This window comes from Megascapheus bottae, chromosome 11 (assembly GCF_031878675.1).
Source record: "Megascapheus bottae isolate mThoBot1 chromosome 11, mThoBot2.hap1, whole genome shotgun sequence".
In the NCBI taxonomy this organism is placed as follows: domain Eukaryota; kingdom Metazoa; phylum Chordata; class Mammalia; order Rodentia; family Geomyidae; genus Megascapheus; species Megascapheus bottae.
In genome coordinates this window covers 60,242,527-60,264,843 of record NC_143519.1, presented here as the reverse complement: position 1 = coordinate 60,264,843, position 22,317 = coordinate 60,242,527, and the positions used below count along the sequence as shown (strand labels likewise).

The 22,317-nt window shown below is 39.2% G+C and overlaps 1 protein-coding gene across 5 annotated transcripts in view; it reads right to left on the bottom strand.

Moving 5' to 3' along the window:
* Window positions 1-22,317, bottom strand: part of LOC150057235 (phospholipid-transporting ATPase IB-like) — a 106,520-nt gene that overhangs the window by 46,655 nt on the left and 37,548 nt on the right. For all 5 annotated transcript variants that reach the window (XM_090342375.1, XM_090342377.1, XM_090342378.1 and 2 more), the window contains 9 exons: window positions 21,572-21,610; window positions 20,067-20,130; window positions 19,469-19,574; window positions 17,640-17,722; window positions 16,201-16,250; window positions 14,619-14,688; window positions 13,675-13,759; window positions 10,604-10,743; window positions 2,896-3,034 (listed from right to left, as the gene is read on the bottom strand). In XM_090342375.1, coding sequence (XP_090198501.1) covers window positions 2,896-3,034; window positions 10,604-10,743; window positions 13,675-13,759; window positions 14,619-14,688; window positions 16,201-16,250; window positions 17,640-17,722; window positions 19,469-19,574; window positions 20,067-20,130; window positions 21,572-21,610 — 776 coding nt within the window. The remainder of the gene's footprint in view (window positions 1-2,895; window positions 3,035-10,603; window positions 10,744-13,674; window positions 13,760-14,618; window positions 14,689-16,200; window positions 16,251-17,639; window positions 17,723-19,468; window positions 19,575-20,066; window positions 20,131-21,571; window positions 21,611-22,317) is intronic.

The following is a 22,317-nucleotide window of genomic DNA, read 5'->3' as shown; positions in this document are numbered from 1 at the left end:
GTTCCTTGAGATACACTGCCCTTATTATTGTTTATCATCATACAAGAAATGATTTTTAAAAAATGGACCAGGTATTTGAAGAGCCGAGTACTGGCTAGTTGCTTCCTCCGCTCCTATCCCCCCAGAACATTCCTGAAGGGATAGGACTGGGTATGGGAAGGAATGAATCCTGTTGAACAATAGTAACAGGCAACGATTAATACTATTAGCAAAGTCTGTAAAACGTGGAGCAAGGCAGAATAGCATTTCTCTTCCTTCTTACAAGTTCAACAATGAATGACCATCTTAAGGAGATGGTTTGTGTATGCAGCTGTGTGTTTAATTCCAAAGCTGTCCACGGGCCTACTCTCTAGACTTCTATTTTATGATAACTTCTGCATGTGTACACCAGTCCTATATCTTGAACTCAGGGCCTATGGGCTGTTCCTAAACTTTCTTGCTCAAAACTAGTGCTCTACTACTTGAACCACAGCTTTACTTCCAGGATTCTGGTGGTTTGTAGAGATAACAATCTCATGGGTTTTCCTGCCCAAGCTGGCTTCGAATCTCAGTCCTCAGATCTTAACCACTTGAGGAGCTAGAGTTACAGGAGCTAGCCACCAGCGCCTGACTATTTTATTATAACTTAAAAATTTTTTAATTTTATTTTTTGGTCAGTTGTGGGACTTAAAACTCAGGGCCTAGGTGCTGTCCCTCAACTTTTTGCTCAAGGCTAATGCTTTACCTTTGAGCCACAGCTCCACTTCTGGTTTTCTGGTGGTTAACTGGAGATAAGTCTCATGGATTTTCCTGCCCAGACTGGCTTCCAACAGCAGTTCTCAATCTCAGCTTCCTAAGCAGCTAGGATTGTAGGCAAGAGCCACCAATGCCCGGCTTATTATAACTTTTAAGTCTAGGATTGTAGTCATAAGCCACCATGATAAAGTAGTTCGTAAAATAAACTTTTGCACATTAATAACTGATTATTCCTTTGAGACTTTTGGGTTTTTTTGGTCATGGGGCTTGGACTCTGGGCCTGGGCCTTGTCCCTGAGCTCTCCAGCTCAAGGCTTCCACCCTACCCCTTGAGTCACAGAGCCATGTATGCTTTTCTAGTAGTTAATTGGAGATAAGGTCTTAGTGCTGGATGACTTTGAACCAGCCTCCTGAATAGCTAGAATTACAGGCATGAGCCACCACACCCAGCCTTTGAGAAAATTTCTCTAAGGATTTAACTCTTCACATAAATTAGTTTTCTGTAGGTTGGAACTTAATTCCTTTAGATATTAATATCCTATATTTATTCTTATAAGTATCAGTTTATAAGTATCTTGGTCAATGAGAATTCAGTTTTAAGCGGAAATATATATAGTATGATTCCTTTAGCTTTCCCAAACCGTACAGATAGTGCAAAGAACCAAAAGTGACCTCTGCTTGCTAGAGATTTAGAATGTCTGCTTGCCTACTTTCTTGCAGTCTGTTCAAGTATGAGGAAAACAGACTGAAATTTTTGTCCTTTTCATTCACTGTTGGATAATCTAAAACTTCCTAATGCAAGCTTCTTTCTTTCCATTAAATAAAATGACCTTTAAATTCAATTTGTGTTTCAAAGTCTGCATATTTTTGCTTCCTTGGTTGCAATACTGCAGTGGTTTCTCCAAGTCAGAGACCGTAAACTTCAAAGAATTGCAGCGTCTTTCAATATGTTTTATTTTACATTTATGTTTCATGTATCTGTTATATAACCTAAAGATAATTTTTATATAGTATTTTTTGTGTGTGCTGGTACTGGAGCTTAGTCTCAGGCCCTGCTGTCCCTCAGCCTTTTCACTTATAGGTAGCTCTCTACCACTTGAGCCACTCTCTCCACTTGCAGCCTTTTGCTGATTAACTGTAGACCTTCCTATTTTGGCTGGCTTTGAACCTAAATTCTCAGACCTCAGCTTTCTGACTGACTAGGATTACAAACCGTAGCCACTGGAACCAGGCTTATGTAGTATTTTATAGTGCATCTGAGATTAGGTGCAGAATTTCCCTCTGTGGTATCATGTTGGCATACAAAATATCTCAGGTTTTCGACTGTCTTTGGTTTCACCTTTTTGGTCTGGGGATCTCTACCTGTATTGGAACACTAACTGTCACAGCATGTGACTAATTAGGACACACAGCATAAGTTCATTGTTGAAGCATGTTATCAGAAGCTCTCAAAAGGTAACAGAATGCAATGCTGGTCTGAAAACAGGCATGTAACTACTGTCTGTTTTCATCTGTGACCATTGTCACAAACCAATCCTAGCCTATCAATTCCTACTAAATCCTTAGCCAGGATCCACCCTGCATATGATTATTGTTCAGTGATTTCAAATGACACTCAAAATTGCCATTATATTTAGGCAAGCAGTGGGTAGCATTTACAATGTCTTCACTCTGCCCAAATACTTCAGAAAGAGCAAGCACCATCTTGTTTAGTTGTACCCCATGGATGTATTGTGATTATTTCAATGTAATGAGAAAGTTGGAATGCTGAGTAACATATCCTCAAAGCTCCAAGTTTATAAATGTACAGTGAAAGACTTGGGCTCAAACTTTGGTCCTTCTAATCACAAAGCTCATGATTCTCAACCACCACTCTCCTCATTGCATTTCCAAAGACGTAAAGAGCTGAGTGTCAGGGACTCATGCAGGTCAACAATCCTAGCTACTGGAAAAATTGAGAGGGGGCAGACTGAGGCTTGAGGCCAACCTACTCAGAAAACTCTCCAATTACCCACAAAAAGTCAGACTGGGAGCTGTGGCTTAACTAATAGAGTGAAGTGAGAGCCTTGAGCAGCAAAACTAAGGAACAGCACCCAGGCCCTGGGTTCAAGTGCAAATAACAGAATAAAAAAAATCCCAAAACTTTCTTGACATGTAGTACCTATGTTAATTGCAGTTTCTTGTTTATCTCCTGTCAACACCCATATTCTTATGTTTGCTTGCAATAAAGTTGATATTGTTTCTGGAACACGGGCTTGAAGACGATCCTCAATGGCTGTAGCTCCAAGCAGCATAAAGTCCTACAGGTTTTTTGAGAGAGACTTTTGTTTTTGTATTTCTAATTGCAGATTAAAATGGAATGAATTAGGAAAAATTTAGATATATAGGCTAACTATTTATACACTCTTTAGTGTGTTCACATGCTTTTCTATTCTGTTTTTAAGGTGTTTTTTTTTTTTTTTGCCAGTCCCAGGCTTGAGCTCAGGGCCTGAGCACTGTCCTTGGACTTTCTCAAGGCTAGAGCTCTACCACTTGAACCTCAGCACCACTTTCGGCTTTTTTCTATGTATGTGGTACCGAGGAATTGAACCTGGGTCTTCATGCATGCTAGGCAAGCACTCTACCTCTAGACCAAACTCCTGGCCCCAGGTTTTTGTTTTTTTGTTTTGTTTTCTTGTTTTTTGCCAGTTGGGGCTTGGACTCAGGGCCTGAGCACTGTCCTTGGGCTTTCTCAAGGCTAGAGCTCTACCACTTGAGCCTCAGCACCACTTCTGGCTTTTTTTCTATGTATGTGGTACCGAGGAATTGAACCTGGGTCTTCGTGCATGCTAAGCAAGCACTCTACCACTAGGCCAACCTCCTGGCCCATTTTTAAGTTTTTACTACAGTGTGAGCAGTCCAGCATGCAGACATTCTTATTGGCAAGAAATTTACACTAAGGATAAAGACACATAAAAGTAAAGGGATGGGGAAAGAGATATTGTACAACCCTAACACAAATAAAAGGCAAGGTAACCATATTCATTTCAGATAAAGCATACTTTAAGGAAAGAAAATTGTCAAGTATAAAAGAGAGTGTTATAAGCCAGGTGCCAATGGCTTACATCTGTAATCTTTGCTACTTTAGGCTGAGATCTAAGCCCACCTAAGCAGGAAAGTCCATGAGACTCTTCTCTCTAATTAACCACCAAAAAAGCCTGAAGTAGAGCTTGGCTCAAGTTGTAGAGTGCTAGCCTTGAGAAAAAAGCTCAGAGATAGCACCTAAGCCATGGGTTCAAGCCCCCAGGACCAGCACACCCCCCAAAATGGTCATAGAATTTAATAGACATTTACCCAGGGAAGACATATGATTAATAAATACACATATAAAAAGATACTCAATATTAATCACTAAAGAAATGAACTTAAAGCCATAGTGACATATTATTTTATAGCCAGTAGGATGATTATAATCAATAAAAAGACAGTAATAGCAGTTGGTGAGGATGGGAAAAACTTGAAACCTTTATGCTAGGACTGAGAATGTACAATTTTGTGGCCACTTTGAAAACAAGTCTGCTAGCTACACAAATGATTACCTATGTAGTTACAAGGCATACACCCAAGATAAATGAAAGTATGTGCCTACTTGAAAACTTGCACAAGTGATCATGATAGAATTATTCATAATAGCTATGAAGTAGAAATAACATAAATGTCCGTGAACAGTTACATGGTTAAAAATGGTACATCCTTCTAATTGAGTATTATTCAGGAAAGAAAAGGAATTAAGTACTGATATCTGCTACAATATGGATAAACCATGAAGGTAGTAAGCCAGGTGAAAGGAGCAAGTCATATAGAACTCTAGGCATTCACCACAGTGAATCCAAAGGAGGATATTCTTAGGGAAGGAACACAAAGGCACAATGCCTATGAACCTCTAATCGTATAAAGTAATATTTGCCAAAATAAATTCCAAAATATGAGAACAAGGGGCCAGGACTTTGGCCGAGTGGTAGAGTGCTTGCCTAGCATGCATGAAGACTTGGATTTGATTCCTCAGTACCACACACACAGAAAAATCTGGAAATGGTGCTGTGGCTCAAGTAGCAGAGTACTAGCTTGAGAAAGGACACTGCTCGGGCCCTGAGTAAATCTTCAAGACTGGCAAAAAAAATGAGAACAAAAAAAGAAGCAAGTAACTGAAGAATCCATATCATACAATTCCACTCATAATTTCAGTTGTCTGAAAGAGGCAAATCTCTAGAAATAGAAAGCATAGGGCTAGAAATAGTTGTATAGGGCTAGAAGTGGAGAAATGGGGAAACAGGGTAAATAATAGTGGTCATGGGGTTTTGTGGGAAATATTGAAACTATTCTATTTTCATTGTTTGATGGTTGTGCAAACATGTACAGTTATATGTTACAATATACTTAATGATACTACTGATTTCAAATATAGAAATTATCTCCATTGCCCTTCCCCCAACAGAAAAGAATGTAAAATCTTATGATTCCCCAGGGGAAAAATGCTCAAGAAGCAAAGAGCCATTGGCCTCAGAGCTTGGAAGAGAGCCAGAAGATACCCCAGTGGTTTTGAAAAAGAGATGCTCCCACAAGGCTATGTTCTGGTCAAACATATGCAAGAATAAGATACAGCATTTATTGGCCCAAAGGAACAGAAAAAGCCAAGAATCTAAAACAAGATTTTCCAAAGACCAATGAAATTTCACAGGCTCTAGTTAAAACAAATTCACTGTTGACTTCATAGTAACACTCCAACTCATGACACTCCCCTGGAGAAAAAGAACCCACAACACATCCATTTCAAAGTGCATTAAATAAAACTCATAAGGCTACTCAAGATATGAAGAAAAAGTGCTCCCAATGTGTCATGTGAAAAGTTCATGATTCAAGCCTGCAGCACACACATGCTAATTGTGATACAGAATGTGTGTCTTCAACATAAAGAATGGAACAATACAGAACACATAAAAACACACATATATAAGGACAGAGGCTTGCCAGGTGCTGGTGGCTCACACCTGTAATCCTAAGTACTCAGAGGTCTGAGATCTGAGGATCACAGTTCAAAACCAGACTGGGCATGAAAAGCCCAAGAGACTTATCTCCAATTAACCACCAGAAAACCGGAAGTGGAGCTGTGGCTCAAGTGGTAGAGTGCTAGCCTTGAGCTAAAAAGCTCAGGGACAGTGCCTAGGCCCAGAGTTGAAGCCTCATGACTAGAAAAAATTTTAAAAAAGTGTATACCAGACCCTGCATTACACATTATTCTAGCTTATTGTTCCCTAAGGAGTGTTATGAAGTTGTGACTGGGAAGAAGTACAAAAATGACTGCAAGGGCCTGGGAGTTTGGCCTAGTCTAGCATGCACGGAAGATGGGGGTTCGATTCCTGGGTTCCACATACATAGAAAAAAGCTGGAAGTGGTGCTGAGGTTCAAGTAGTAGAGCTCAAGCCTTAAGAAAGCCCAAGGACAGTGCTCAGGCCCAGGACTGGCAAAATAAATAAATATTTTAAAAAAGACTACAAGAAGACAAAGAAGGTTACTACATACTACTAAAGGGATCTTTCGTCCAGGAGGACATAACCATCCTAAATATCTACACACCGAATCCCGGAGCTCTGAACTTCATCAAGCAAACTTTACTTTCACTGAGACCATACATAGATTGAAACACAGTGATTGTTGGTGACTTTAACACACTACTCTCACTTTTGGACAGATCAACAAGGCAAAAACTCAACAGAGAAACCTTAGAATTGAACAACTATATAGACCAACTAGATCTAACAGACATCTGCAGATTATTCCACCCAGCAACAACATAATATACATTTTTCTCAGCAGCTTATGGAACATTTTCCAAAATAGACCACATTTTAGGCCATAAAACAAACCTGGACAGATTCAGAAACACTGAAATTATTCCCTGCACTCTCTCAGACCACAAGGGCATCAAATTGGAACTGAACACACATCTCCACCAACGAAAACCCTGTAACTCATGGAGACTGAACAACACATTGTGGAATCACCAATGGGTCATCGAAGAGATCAGAACAGAAATCCAACAGTTTATGAAATTCAACAAAAAGGAGCACACAAAATACCAGCTCCTTTGGGACATAGCAAAGGCAGTACTCAGAGGAAAATTTATAGCTCTGAGTGCCTACAATAACAAATTGGAAAAATCGCAAACCAACAATTTAATGTCTCACCTTAAGCTCCTGGAAAAAGAGCAACAAACCAACCCTAATCCCACTAGAAGGAGGCAAATTATTAAAATCAAAGCAGAATTGAATGAATTGGAATCCAAAAAAACTATAGAAAGAATCAACAAAACAAGGAGTTGGTTCTTTGAAAGAATTAACAAAATTGACAAACCCTTAGCAAATCTTACCAAAAAAAGAAGGGAGCATACAGAAATAAACAAAATCGCAGATGAAAATGGTAATATCACAACAGAAATTACCAAGATCTAGAGTATCATGAGGGAATACTTCTCAAACCTTTATGCCAACAAATTTGAGAATCTAGAAGAAATAGATGAATTCCTAGCCAATATTAACATACCCACACTGAACCAAGAAGAACTAACCTAACTAGACAGGCCTATTTCAAGCTCTGAAATAGAAATGGCAATAAGAGAACTTCCACCTGAGAAAAGCCCAGGGCCAGATGGATCCACAGCTGAATTCTATAAGGTCTTCAAAGCAGAGCTCACACCAATACTCCTCAAGCTCTTCAACGAAATTGAAAATGAAGGTTCTTTACCAAACTCATTCTATGAAGCCAGTATAACCCTCATCCCCAAACCAGACAGAGATTCATCAAAGAAAGAGAACTATAGACCTATTTCTTTGATGAACATCGATGCAAAACTTTTCAACAAAATACTGGCCAACCGTCTATAACAACTCATCAAAAAAATTATACACTATGATCAAACAGGGTTCATCACAGGGAGGCAAAGCTGGTTCAACATACGCAAATCAATTAATATAGTTCAACACATCAACAGGAGCAAAGACAAAAATCACATGATTGTCTCAATAGACGCAGAAAAGGCATTTGACAAGATCCAACACCCCTTTATGTTAAAAGCTCTGGAGAAACTAGGAATCCATGGAACATTCCTCAATATAATAAAGACTGTGTATGACAAACCCACAGCTAGTACTATACTTAATGGCGAAAAGCTAAAGCCATTCCCTCTAAAATCAGGAATGAGACAAGGATGCCCACTCTCTCCACTCCTCTTTAACATAGTATTAGAATTCCTAGCCAGTGCAATAAGGCAAGAAGCAAGCATAAAGGGGATCCAAATAGGGAAAGAGGAAGTAAAACTATCCCTCTTTGCAGATGACATGATTCTGTATTTAAAGAATCCTATAGACTCTACTCCCAAGCTCCTTGAGATGATTCAAAACTTTGGAAGGGTAGCAGGGTATAAAATTAACCCTCAAAAATCAACTGCCTTCCTCTACACCAACAGTGAGAGGAATGAGGCAACAATCAGGAAAGCAACTCCTTTTGCAATAGCCTCAAAGAAAATAAAGTACCTAGGAATTACCTTAACCAAGAATGTAAAGGACCTTTTTGATGAAAACTTTAAAATCCTGAAAAAGGAAATTAAAGCAGAACTGAGGAAATGAAAAAACCTCCCATGCTCCTGGATTGGAAGAATTAACATCATAAAAATGGCAATCTTGCCAAGGGCTATCTACAAATTCAATGCAATACCCATCAATATCCCTATGTCATTCTTTAAAGACATAGAAGAGGCAATCCAAAATTTCATATGGAATAATAAAAGACCCCGTGTAGCAAAAACACTTCTTACAGAAAGAACAGCTCAGGAGGAATCTCAATACCAAACTTTAGACTCTATTACAGAGCTATAATTATCAAAACAGCTTGGTACTGGCACAAGAACAGGCCTGAAGACCAATGGAATAGAACTGAAGACCCAGATATTAAACCACAGACCTATGGCCACCTAATCTTTGACAAGGGAGCCAAAAAAATAGAATGGAAGAAAGATAGCCTCTTCATCAAGTTGTGCTGGCAGAACTGGTTAAGCAACTGCAGAAAACTAAAGTTGGATCCTTCTTTGTCATCCTGTACTAGAATTAACTCCAAATGGATCAAAGACCTGGAGGTAAAAAAGGACACACTGAAAACTTTACAAGAAGGAATAGGAAATACACTAGGCCTCCTTGGCACAGGTCGAAACTTTCTTAATAAGGACCAAGAAACACAACAAATCAGTGATAGTTTGGATAAATGGGACTGCATTAAACTGCAGAGCTTTTGTATGGCAAAGGACATAGCTAGTAAATTAATTAAGAAGCCAACAGAGTGGGAGAAGATCTTCACCAACCATACAACGGACAAAGGCCTCATATCTAAAATATATCAACAGCTCAAAAAATTGAATCACTCCAAAACTAATCTTCAAAGTAACAACCATCCCATTAAAAGATGGGCCAAAGACTTAAAGAGAGTCTTCTCTGAAGAAGAAACAAAAATGGCCTATAGACACATGAAGAAATGCTCAACATCTCTGGTCATAAAAGAAATGCAAATCAAACCGAGACTTTGGCCTAGTGGTTAAAGTGCTTGCCTAGCATGCATGAAGACCCGGGTTCGAATCCTCGGTACCACATATAGAAAAAAGCCAGAAGTGGTGCTGAGGCTCAAGTAGTAGAGCTCTAGCCTTGAGAAAGTCCAAGGACAGTGCTTAGGCCCTGAGCTCAAGCCCGGGACTGGCAAAAAAAAAAAAAAAAGAAATGCAAATCAAAACAACTCTAAGATTCCACCTCACTCCAGTTAGAATGGCCAGGATCAAGAAAACTAATAACAACAGATGCTGGAGGGGATGTGGCCAGGAGGGATCACTACTACACTGTTGGTGGGAGTGCAAACTCATTCAACCCCTATGGAAAGCAGTATGGCAGTTCCTCAAAAGACTAAACATAGAGCTCCCCTATGACCCAGCAATTCCACTACTTGGTATTTGCTCAATTATCCAGAAACAAGGACATACTAAATCCACTAGCACAATAATGTCATTGCAGCACTATTTACCATAGCAAAGATATGGAACCAACCTAGATGTCCCTCAGTTGATGAGTGGATCAACTAGATGTGGTATTTGTACACAATGGAATTCTATGCTGCTGTCAGAAAGAATGATATTGCCCCATTTGTAAGGAAATGGAAAGACTTAAAAAAAATCATATTAAGTGAAGAAAGCCAGACTCAAAGGAACTTAGGCTCAATGGTTTCCCTCATTTGTTATAATCAGTAGAAACCTTGGGCTCTCCTAGCAGAGACTTGCAATAGAGCAAAACCTTGATATAAAAGGCCATATAGTAGGACGCTAAATGAAAGGATCTCTAGGATATAGAAACATAAGCCATATAATGAATGATTGTTGTACTTAATGTACTATGTTATCTCTCATCTCCTTTGCTGTCCCTTGGTTATCTCATATTGTTACAGTATCTCACTTTGTTACCTGATATATCGGATATATTTGTATTTGGTTATTTGAAATTGGATAGGGAAGGGAGGAAAACAAGATGAGGGGTGGGGGGTGGGGGGGATGGAAATGGGGACCAAAGCATGTGCAACGGTATCAATGTATGGGAATTAATGCACCTTCTATCTGGCAAATATTATGTAACCCTTCTATTAATTACAACAAAAAATATATGAAAAAAAGACTACAAGACTGAAGCAATTTCAGAATATGATTCAGAAAGATAGTTTGATATAGCTGAAGGAAACTCCACAAACTTTCAATAATTTTACATCCACAGGCGGGTTTCCTTCCTGTGTTATCTTGGCTGAGTTACCTTCTCAATGAGATTGTAGCACTCCTCCCGCTTTTTAATTCGGTCTTGTAAGTTGGTGCTGGCTTTCTCATACTCCTGCAGCCAGTGCTGGTATTCTTCCTCAGTTAAATCAGTATAGGCCACACAAAGAGTTCTCAGACCTGCAGGCAACAACATGGCATGACACAATCCTATGATTAATGACCACACGTCAGAGGGAAAAAATTCCAAAAGTATTTTCTTCTTTAAATTTTTTGGCAGTTCTGATTTTTCATTTTTGCTTTTTTTTTTTTTTTTTTTTGGTTTGGTTTGGTTTGGTCATACTAACTACAGTTTGAGGTCCGAGCCTTGAACTTACAAGGAAGGTGCTTTAACATCTGAACTATGCCTCCAAGTCCTTTTTGCTTTATTTTTTTGAATAGGGTCTCCCATTGGTTCCCCAGGCCAATCTGGGATTTAGTCCTTCTGTCTGTGCTTTCTGAGCAGCTGTGATGAGAGGTATATGCCATCGTGTCCAGCTTTTATTGATTAAGATGAACTGAGGCTGTTCTCACATTGCAAGGTTCCCATTCTCTGCCTCCTGATCAACTAGCATGGCAGGCATAAATCTACTGTACTTGGATAGTACCAGTGTGTGAGAACCAGGACTTTGTACATGCTAGGCAGATGCTGTATCCTTACTGGCACCTCCAGCTTTTTCTGTTTTAATTATTTTTCAGTAGAGTACTGAGGGCTTCGCGCATGCTAGGCAGGCATTCTATCGGTAGGCCATGCTCTAAGCCTGTGAGAAGTTTTTTTTTTTTTTTTTTTTAAAAACTACGTGTACTATACTTGAACAACTCAGAAAAAATATTCATACTTGAAGATTTGTTAGAAATTAAACTGTCTTTAGAATACATACACAGTTTCTGCTCTGCTTTGTGTTTAATTGTAATATAGGTCCTGTATGTTTCTACATATTTCAGCCTGTCTACAGCACATCTATGTTTTAAGAATCCAATGGAGTCAGGTGCCAGTGGCTCACCCCTATAAGTCTAGCTACTCAGAAGGCTGATAACTGAGGATCACAGGTAGAAAAGTCCATGAAATTCTTAACTCCAGTTAACCAACAAAAAGCCAGAAGTGGAGATATGGTTCAAGTGGTAGAACACCAGCCTTGAGTGAAAAAATGCCCAGCAAGAGTAAGAGTTTCTGAGTTCAAGACTCAATACTGACATAAAATGAAAGAAAGAAAGAAGAAGAGAGAGGGAAGAAGGGAGGGAAGGAAAGAGAGAAAAGGATAGAGAGGGGAAGAGAGAGAAAAGGAGAAGGAAAGCAACAGAAGAAGGGAAGGAAGGAGAGAGGGATGGATGGATGAAAGAAAAAGATTGCAATATGACATCCAAGTTACAATGTAGCATAAAATATTTACATTTTCAGGCTGGGCACAGTGGTTGAATAAGAAGAGCAGGTAAACTGAAAGGCGAACATGAAAGAGAACCATAGCTCTCCCAGTGTTAGTGATTTTACTTTTACGTGATATTACACCTTGCTTTTCAACATCTCTGCCAACTTTTAGTGAACATTGTTCTTGTTGAAAACTTTGTCATAGGGATAGACAAATGAAGAGATGAAGGTAAGGAGAATGCAATAAAAATTGAATGCACGGGCTGGGAGTTTGGCCTAGTGGTTAAAGTGTTTGCCTAGTATGCACGAAGACCCGGGTTCGATTCCTCGGTACCACATACATAGAAAAAAGCCGGAAGTGGTGCTGAGGCTCAAGTGGTAGAGCTCTAGCCTTGAGAAAGTCCAAGGACAGTGCTCAGGCCCTGAGCTCAAGCCCAGGACTGGCAAAACCAAAACCAAAACCAAAAACAAAATTGAATGCATATTCTACAAAACTTTAAAGTGAAGGGAAGGGTAGGATGGGAAAAATGTTGAAAGGGATGACAATGATCGTTTTATTGTATCATAAACTTCTGTGTTCAATGGCAACGCCTTTAAACAAACTACTTGAAGATAATTCAAAATATATTCTAAGGGCCAGGAGTTTGGCCTTGTGGTAGAGGACTTGCCTAGCATGTTCAAAGACCCAGGTTTGATTCCTTGGTACCACATACGTAGAAAAAGCTGGAAGCGATGCTGTGGTTCAAGTGGTAGAGCTCTGACCTTGAGAAAACCAAGGACAGTGCTCAGGCCCTGAGTTCAAGCTCGAGGACTGGCAAAACCAAACCAAAACAAAACACCAAGTCAGCTGGGAACCGGTGGATCATGCCTGTAATCTTAGTTACACAGGAGGCTGAGATCTGAGGACTGTGGTCCAATTAACTGCTAGAAAGTCAGAAGTGGCGCTGTGGCTCAAGGGGTAGAGCACTAGCCTTGAGCTGAAGAATTCAAGGACAGCACCCAGGCCCAGAGTTCAAGTCCCACGACTGACAAAACAAAAAATCCTCAGTCACTGGGATTTCAATTTCCTGAAACATGGATGGTAAATTGAAATAAGAAATAAGGAGAAGATAACAAGAAATATCAACTATATCAGCTTCTGGAGTTAGATATGTGAAGTAGCCAACTTCACATCCTGGAAAGTCTTTGATTTCCTTGACCAAGCTCCTTATACAATTTGTGAGAAAATAACCTGACACAGCTGAAAACACAGGAACATATAGTTAAAATACATATTTTAGGATTTGTTCCTAAACATAGAAAAGGTGAAGGAAGAAAAAGGGGAAAATAAGAATCATGAATTAACACTATTTGAGAAACCCTTTACTTTTACACGAACAGATGATTATACAATCACAGATACAAATGAGGTCCCTAGGGCCAGCAAACATCAGTGACAAACATCTGGGTTATAATTTAAGAGCAGTATTTCCACAGTCATTATATCCAATGTACACTGTGTGAAAATTGAAGGTAGGGACAGAGTAGAGAAAGAAGGGAATGGTTAGAGGTTAGAAGTTATATTGACCAAAATGCATTGTACTCATAACCTGAGTTCTGGAGCTGAAACTCTTTTGTATAACTACTTAATAAATACTCTTTTTTAAAACAAAACAAAACAAAACAAAACATGATTTCCAAAACTACTCTAGAGAACCTTCACTTACCATTTGTTGCAAAACATTCCAGATGGCTTAATGTCTCTTCCACAAATTCAGAATTCTTTGAAAGTCTCTCATAAATCACTGTATCCTATATTATTTTTTAAAGAAAGACTCCATATGATTAATATCTTATACAAGGATTCAAATCCAAATTTTCAATGCTGTTTGTTAGTTGTAAGCAGTGTGAGGAGTTAGAGCAGCCACAAGAAAGGGCAATTCCAGAATGAGCTCAGAGGTAAGCTTTTAAAGTTGAATCAGTCTACGCTAGCTAAAATTTCATAATTGCTAACCGGGCTACAAATGCTTCCAGCTATGTGAGGTTCAAATGACAAGTCCATTTACATCTGGTAGGTTATACAAGGCAGCTAAACAACACTGACTGCCAGTGGCCCACCTCTAATCCTAGCTACTCAGGAGGCTGAAGATTACAGTTTGAAGCCAGCTTGGGCAAGAAAGCCTTATCTTCAGTAAGCCACTCAGAAGAAGCCGAAGTGGTGCTGTGACTCAAGTGGTAGAGCGCTAGCCTTGAGCAAAATGTAGCTCAGGACCAGCACCCAGGCCCTGAATTCAAGCCCCAGAACCTGCACCAAAAAAAAAAAAAAAAAAAAAAAAAAGCCAGAGGCCGGGAGCATGGCTTAGTAGTAGAGTGCTCGCCTAACATGCACAAAGAGCCGGGTTCAATTCCTCGGTACTACATACACAGAAAAAGCCGGAAGTGATGCTGTGGCTCAAGTGTAGAGCACTAGCCTTGAGGAATGCCCAAGGACAAAACTCAGGCCCTGAGCCGAAGCCCCAGAACTGGCAAAAAAATAAAAAAGCCAAACCGATAGCAAAACACAGGAAACAGATGAATAATGGCAAATATCTAACAGTATAATACAAAGTATGTTACCAGCCAAGTCCCAGTGGTGCACGCCGCTGAGTGAGCATGGAATCTTGATACTTACTGCCCCTTTGCAGTAGAGCCGTAGCTGGCCCATGGGAGTCCTGACAATTACAGACATTCTTTTCCTGTTACTAGAACAATATTTTTAAAAGTATCATTGGTTTTCATGTTCTTCAGTAGATGGTGCTAACACACACACACACACACAGAACGAAAGACATTCTAACCTTTATTATTTTGATAAGTAGTTATGCCATAATAAACATAAGGATTATAAATAAGAAACAATGAACTACTTAATAATAATAAAAGTAGAAATTAAAAGTAAAAATGAGAATATGAAAAAAACCCACAAAACAGATAACCATTTCCTGAGAATAACTACTATGCCTCATTTAGAAAAAAATCAAATTCCAAAAAGACCCAGTGAAGCCTACTTGAGATTCTCCAAGCCCATATACTGCATTCTCACTCTTAAATACTGGCACCACATCGATCCCAGGGTGTTTCTGGACACCAGAAAAAATCTCCCCAGGGCCTTGGATTAAGCTATATCTATCAAAGAGTGAATATACCCTGGCTGCCTCTTCCAAGTTTTCACAGCTCTACTGAGTTATACCCACATTTTGATAATATACAAGGATTGATCTAGAAGTAGTATCCCAACTATTAAGAAAGAGGAAAGCTAAAATGACCTCTGAGATATATTTTATTGTCATAAAAATAAAAGAAACGCTTTCCTGGGTGTGTGTATAAGGGGAGAAATTGGAACTTGCAATGGTTCATTTTTTTTTAATATAATGATGTTAGAAAACAGTGCCATTTAAGAATAATCTGGCTTTGGGAGGAGCTAATTGTCTACTTCACTATGTCCTTATCTACATTATTAGAATCCACAATAGAAATGATCAGATGTATCAGATGTGACTTTATGAGCTTATGCAAAGCTCAGTGAAATTAACATCACAACGAGCTCTGATGAACCATATGTAGCTGCTAAAGCAGACGCAGTGAAGTGTAAGAGAGAAGGACCTGGACACACCATTTTTCCTTTAAAAAAATAAAAAGCTGATGCCAGTGGCTATCACTTGGAATCCTAGCTACTCAGGAGGCTGAGACCTGAGGATTGTGGTTGGAAGCCTTCAGTGAAAAAGCTAAGTGCAAGTATGAGGCCCTGAGTTCAAGCCCTGATATCAGCACCAAAAGGAAGAAAGGGAGAGAGGGAGGGAAGGAGTGAGGGAAGGAGGGAAGAAAAGAACTCACTGATGACTTTAAAAAAATTTATCTGTGAAAATGCTTTTCAACATCTACCATGTCATACAATATTTAGGGAGCACTTCCTGGACACCAGACACTTTGTGGGGGGGCACTTCCTGTCTTCAGAGACTTACAGCCTGGTGGTGAGGCAGTTAGGTAACTACAGAGTGAAATACAACTATGACCTTAACAAGTGCTATAGACCCTTAAGACACCAACAAAGGGGAGCCTGGCCTGAAAAGTTTTCTGAAAAGCTGAGAGCTGGAGTGAAATTTCAAGGCAGAGGCTAGACTTTCCTGGCTCTGCACTGAAGTGTGGTTTCTGTTAGCAGATCCCAGCTAGAATGAATTGTAAACATAAATGAACTGTATGAGGAGGTAGCTTACCTAGAAAATTCTAGGACATTAAGGATCTCAAAAGTGAAGCTTTCTCCCATCTGAAAAAAGATAAAACAACACATTCTTAACTGAGAAACAAAATTTTCATTTTGCAAATTAATTCACTCCTGTGGTCAAAAAAAAAAGACATTTTAAGCCAGGCATGGTGACTCACTCCTGTAATCCTAGCTACTCAGGAGGCTGAGATCTGAGTATCAAGGTTCAAAGCCAGCCCGGGCACAAAAGGACCTGAGGCTCATCTCCAATTAATCTCTAGAAAATGAGAAGTGGGGCTTGGCTCAAGGGTAGGGTGGTAGCCTTGAGCTGAAGAGCTCAGGGACAGCACCCAGGCCCAGTCCAAGCCCCATGACCCACCAAAAAAAAAGAAAAAAGAAAAGACATTTTACCCTCTAAATATTTATCTCTTTCAGAATATAAATTTTCTTGCAAATCTGATCACCGCACCAGCCTCTCGTAAAAGCACTACTTGCAGGGCCAGCAATTCAGGTGTCCCCCTCCAAAAAAAGGACTCTTTGCCACCTGTGAGGTGGGCAGTGAAAGCACAAAGCTTTCTACCTACATCTATTTAGCACAGAAGCATTTCTTTTTCAACAGGGAATTCACACTGTTAAATCTGATTGTCACAGTTTGAAGTGGAAAGGAAGGGGTGACATTGACCAAGAAGCATTATACTTATAACCTGATTAGTGGAACTGCAACCTCTTTGTACAACTAATTTAGTGTAAATAAATTTAAAAGGCCAGAAGAGGAGATGCTTTTCAAGCATTAAGCTAAAAAGCCAAGTGAGCGTATGAGACCTTCAGTTCAAGCTCCATTCATCCATCCATTGCTATCTGCTAATTGTCTCATTGACTAAATGAGCCTTGGACACCTGACAGTATTCCTGCAATTTTTCTTTTTATTCTTTTTTCTTTTATTACAGTACTGAGACTTGAATTCAGGGACTAGAGGCTGTCCTTGAGCTTTTGTGCTCAAGGCTAGCTCTCTACTACATGAGCCACACCTCTGTTTCTGGCTTCTTGGTAGTCAATTGGAGATAAAGAGTCTCATGGCCTTTCCTGAACAGGCTGGCTTTGAACTTTAGCCCTCAGCTCTCAGTCTCCTGAATAGTTAGGAGTACAGGTATGAACCATAAATGCCTAGCTAGATATTTCTTGATGATCTGATGATTTTAAATTCTTTGGATTATGACTTGAGTTGTGTATTTTCTGTGTTCTGGACATGCATTTAAATTACCTTGTGTATAATAACTCCTGGAATCCTCCAATGGACCATCCAGTATGTACAACAGAACTGAGGAACACATGAGAGGTGCAGGAAAGGTCCCTAAGAATGATGGTGAGCAAGGGGTCAAGCCAGGTGCAACTCCCAGTTGCTTCCAGGAGAAAGCCAGGTCTATGTGAAGCATCCAGCACTGTCCTACTCACCGTTTCTATGGTGACAGAGTAAGGTGTTCTGGTGGTGAGAACAAACCCAAGGTTTTTTGCTCCTTTCACTAAAGCTGCCTCATCTGTTAATAAATAGATTGCATTAATAGAGACTGAACAAATATTTTGACAGCACAATAAATTGAATACGGATTTCCATCCTCTTGCACTGAAATATAATGTCAAATTTTCAACATCTTTTAAGATGTTTTTTTATTTTAGAAAAAAACTTCATTATGTTTTACTTTAAAGTGTGTAAAAAATCATTGAACTAGTACAAACAGGTTTTTAAACTTCAGAGAAAACTGAAATCCCTTTGTACAACTGAGGCTAGTGAAATAAACTAATAGACTAAAATAATAAGGATGTTTAGAGGAAACTAAAAAAGAAAGAAAAAATATTAACACCAAAAATATCCAACTCCCCACCACCATCACCAATGCACAATTTGGAGTTACTTCTTTTTTACCTCACTTTTTCAAATCATCCTTAAATAGTTGTACAAAGGATTTCAATTTAACATGTCAGTTTATGAGTACAATACTTCCTGGCCAATGCCACCCTTGCCCTCTTCTTTCTTCTTTCCTTCCTTCCTTCCTTTTTCCTTCTCCTCTTCCTCCTCCCCCTCCTTCTTCTTCCTAGTCCTGGGACTTGAATTCAGGGCCTGGGCACTGTCCTTGCGCTTTCTCAAGGCTCATGCGCTACCACTTGAGACACAGCACCACTTCTGTCTTTTCCTATGTATGTAGTACCAAGGAACCGAACCTAGGGCTTCATGCATGCTAGGTAAGCACGCTATCACTAGGCCACACTCCTAGTCTCCCTTTTCCTCATTCTTCCCCATCTCCCCAACCCATCCTCTCAAGTTACCTGCTTCCATTTTCACATATGTACATTCAATATTTTGACTATATTCACTTGTCTTTCTCCATTTGTCTGCCCCATTTCCTATTGACCTTCCACAACAAATGTTCCAGCTTTTGGGTATTCATTCTGTTAAGCTGTAAGCTAGTTTTTCAAAGACAGTACACCACTGGAATTCTCCCCTGAGTATACCACACTTCAGTGAATGTGTTTGTGCATGCATGTGTATGACAGACCCTTTGTGTATTTTCATACAGAACATGGCTTTTTATACTGAGGCATTGGTGGCTCATGCCTGTAATTCTAGCTATTCAGAAGGCTGAGATCTGAGGAAGTAAAAAGTAGTAAAAAGCTAGCCTAAGCAGAAATGTCTATGAGACTCTTATTTCCAATTAGCCAACAAAAAGCTAGAATTGGAGGTGTGGCTCAAATGATATAGCACCAGCCTTGAGCTAAAAAGGTAAGGGAGGGTTACCTGGCCCTGACTTCAAGCTCTAACAGAAAGAGAGAGAGAGAGAAAGGAGGAGGGAGAGTTCTGGCTTTTTTTTTTTATCCAAGTGAACTTATCCAACTTTCCTGGAAACCAGTGTGTTCATGAAAGAGCATGTCTGGTCAAAGAGGGCCTCTTTTAGTTGTGCTAAGATGAAACTATCACACTGATAGAAGTACTACTCAAGGCAACCTTATTTATTCTCAGTGCCAGCATGCCAATAAAATGTTGAGGGGCCTTGACCTCTGATGTATTATCATTAAAGCCAAACATATCACTGAGTCTCAAACTATAAGTAGTATTCCAGCCTCCTTAGGGCATCTCTGGGGTAACCTCAGGGCCTGAAGAGCAGCTCAAAGATACTGTAACTTGTGAGAATCCCAGAGATGGAGAAAGGCAGAAGCCAAGGAAGACATGGGAGGCCCTACCACCAACTAGCATGACCTGTCCATTTTCCCTCACACATAATACCTACCTGGTGAGGAAGCCTGGTAGTTTATATTATTTCCCTCTCTCTCAGGAATAACTGTGTGGCACACACATAACAGGGTAAAAAATTCTTTTATGTATCCTTCTGTGGGCTAAAAAATAAAAGGAACGGAACTAGTAAGTTTCTTCTCCCTCTAATTTCTTAGTTCCATTTTTACATAACTGCATGAATATTATTTCTATGTTTACCCATCCTTCCTCTCTTTTTTTGCCAGTCCTGTCTTGAACTCAGGACCTAAGCACTGTCCTTGAGCTTTCTCAAGGCTAGTGCTCTACCACTAGAGCCACCACTTCCAGCTTTTTCCTATGTATGTGGTACTAAGGAATCAAATCCAGGTCTTCATACGTGCTAGGCAAGCACTCTACCATTAGGCCAAAACTCCTGCCCCCCCTTCTTCTCTTTATTTAGCTATAACCTGTCCCATTGAACTCCACCCCAAAAATCATGGCTCTCTCTTCCTGGATTCAGGAAATTGTACCTTTTGAAAACCATGTATACATCTGCATTTAATATATGTATTTAATTAGTACATATATTAATTTATGTGAGATAACAGAATTTAGGGAGAGAACAACAGACTTACATGGCCTTTCTCAAAGTTCTCTAATAATGCAGGGTCATTAAATTCATAAGAAGGTGAAGTCTGACTATAAGAAAGGAGAGAAAATTATTACTATTGTTATTATTCCATTACTGGGAATTAAACTCACTCTCTCAACTTTTTCTGCTTAACATTGACACTTTATCATTTGAGCTACTATCTACTTCTGATATTTTGGTGGTTACCCAGCGATAAAGACTCCCATGGACTCTCTTGATTGGGCAGGCTTCAAGCCATGATCCTCAGATCCCAGCCTCTTAAGTAGCTAGGGATACAGGTGTGAGCCATCAGTGACTGGCATGAGATTACTCTTGACAAGATGTTCATGATGGGACCAGTTAATGTCAAAAGGATCTAAAGCAAACATATTCCTTCCTCTTACGTTTTAAGGAGGATCAAAACTAGAGTTGACAGATTTATAGAAAAAAAATTTACAAGTTTTGTTAAATGAAACACACTTTTGGTTTTAATACCAGATGCTTGTATTTGCTTTGAAAGTTGTATGCAGGTTGATCATCCCTAATACCAAAATCTAAAATCTGAAATGCCCTGAAATTCTAACTTTTTGAATCTCACTATGATGCCATAGGTAGATAATGTTCACATCAGGGAAATTTTCTTCATATACAAAATTATATTTAAAGCTATCTAAAAACATAATAATAGGGATTAAATCATACTATCCTACAGCACAAGAGGGTGACTGTTGTCACAAATAATTTCTTGTGTAATTTAATACAGATAGAAGGAGTATCCTCAACATAAAGAAACAGTGAATGTTATAATGATGCATCTATCAGTTACTCTGATCTGATCATTACATATTATGTACATGTATTAAAAGAGCACACTATATTCCATAAGTATGTGTTGCACTTATATGTCAATTAAAATCTAAAAATGGTATAAAATTACTTTCAGACTAGGTGTACAAGATGTATATGAAAGAAAGATGGATTTTTGTGTTTAGATTGGGTCCTATCCCAAAGTTATCTCATTGTATATAAACAAATGTGGAGAAAATTTCAAAATCTGAAATACTTTTGTTCCCAAGCATTTCACATGAGGGCAACTTAGCCTGTAGTTATAAGCCCTTGGTAAGAAAGTATCAAAACTATACATTCTTCTTTGAATACCACACAGAAAAGATCTGTCCAGGGATGCTTTCTAGGAGCTCCATCTGAGCAATAGAGAAGAGAAAGGTACAGCCAGGCACTGGTGGTTCACAGTTGCAATACTAGCTACTTGGGAAGCTCAGATCTGAGGCTCAGAGTTCAAAGTCATCTCAGGCAGACCTCTCCGAGAGACTTATTTCCAATAAAGCAGCAAAAAGCTATGTGTGGAGATATGTGTGACTCCAGTGGTTGAGCATCACCTTTAAGTGAGAAAAGCTAAACAAGAACACGACTTCACACCTCAGTACCAGAAAAAAATTAAAATTGTTCACAAGGAAAAAGAGGAAGAATAGAGAGGAAAATTTTCTATACCTGCATTTTGGGTAGTCTTCACTGTTATCTGAGTGATCCCTAAAGGAAAAACAGGGAACACAAGAGGGGACATACGTAAGTGCACAAAAGACTATCAGTCTCAAACTTCAGGAATTCTTATATATAAATTTGTATATAAACCACATTTTTTATTTTTTTTAAATTTTTTTACACAATTATGCTAATATTTCATTAATTCAAAAGCACTTTACAAGAAAATATAAGTATGGCTTCCAATAGGAATATTATACCTGGACTTGGTACCAAGCTCACAGATTTGAGTTTGTAAGGAAAAACAGGTTTTCAAGTTAACCAAAACTTTAATCCCAAGGAATTCTCACAAAACATATTACAAATGACAGCGTGAGAGAAAAAAAAATCTTGCACAGTAACTCAAAAAAGTTCAGCTCTACAATGTATTTCCATTACCATGTCCATAGTTTGGGGTATGCAAATATTGAGTCCTCGCTCTTGTACTCTTTGGATCTAATAGCCACATATTAAGGATACCATGCGCCTTTTGTTCCTTTGGTCTTGACTTATTTCATTCAACATGATTAGCTCTAGATTCATCCACTTCCCTGCAAATGCTATTATTTTATCTTGTCTGTTGGCTATGTAGAATTCCAATGTGTATATATACTACATTTTCTGTATCCATTCATCTGAAGTAAGGCATCTGGATTGTTTCCATCGCCTGGCTATTGTGAATAGTGCAGAGATGAACATAGCTGAGCAGGTGTCCT